This window comes from Fulmarus glacialis, unplaced genomic scaffold (genome assembly GCF_000690835.1).
Source record: "Fulmarus glacialis isolate BGI_N327 unplaced genomic scaffold, ASM69083v1 scaffold17856, whole genome shotgun sequence".
In the NCBI taxonomy this organism is placed as follows: Eukaryota; Metazoa; Chordata; class Aves; order Procellariiformes; family Procellariidae; genus Fulmarus; species Fulmarus glacialis.
Genome location: NW_009218945.1, coordinates 1 through 566, shown reverse-complemented (window position 1 = coordinate 566; position 566 = coordinate 1). Strand labels below are relative to the sequence as shown.

At 65.7% G+C, this 566-nt stretch overlaps 1 protein-coding gene across 1 annotated transcript in view; it reads left to right on the top strand.

Annotated features, from left to right (window-relative positions):
- LOC104078535 (protein FAM65A-like) overlaps positions 1-125 on the top strand; it is a gene marked incomplete at its 3' end in the record, with an annotated part of 5823 nt that extends 5698 nt beyond the window's left edge. Inside the window, exon 10 of the mRNA XM_009580203.1 lies at positions 9-125. Within this exon, the coding sequence (XP_009578498.1) occupies positions 9-125 (117 nt within the window). The remainder of the gene's footprint in view (positions 1-8) is intronic.
- Positions 126-566: the final 441 nt, after the last annotated feature.

Here is a 566-nt window from a genome sequence, read left to right as displayed (position 1 = left end):
CTGACAAGCGTGGTTGGTCCTTGCTGGACATCTTTCGGGAGACACTCTTCGAGAAGCTGTCTCAGAGCTGCTCCTGCAGCGACGTCTCCTCGGCCGAGCTCGGGAGATGGCCGCAGCAGGGCCGCGTAAGTGCGAGGGCTGGAGCCGGCCAGTAGCTTAGCCCAGCGGCGTGGCCATCCCGCAGTAGCCGTCGCCGCCCCCTGTCTCCTACTCACTAGCCCTTGCTGATGCCCGGAGGCCTGATCCAGGCAGGCCAGGGTCTGGCTGGCCCTGGGGAGACAGTCTGGGCTGCATGGGCCAGCCCCGCTCCTCCGTCAGCATGCCCTCGTGCGAGAGCCGGGCACTAGTGAATAGGAGGCTTGTCCGTGTCCCTGCACTGGTGGCGTTGGTGTGCTGTGCCGTGGCATTGGCGTGGTGCTGGTGTGGTGCTGGTGTGATGGCGCTGGTGTGACGGTGCTGGCGTGGCACTGGCTGTCGTGGCGCCCGTGTGACGCTAACATGGCGTTGGCGTGGCACTGGTTCAGTGATGGTGAACCACTGGCATGACGTTGGCGTGATGGCCGGGG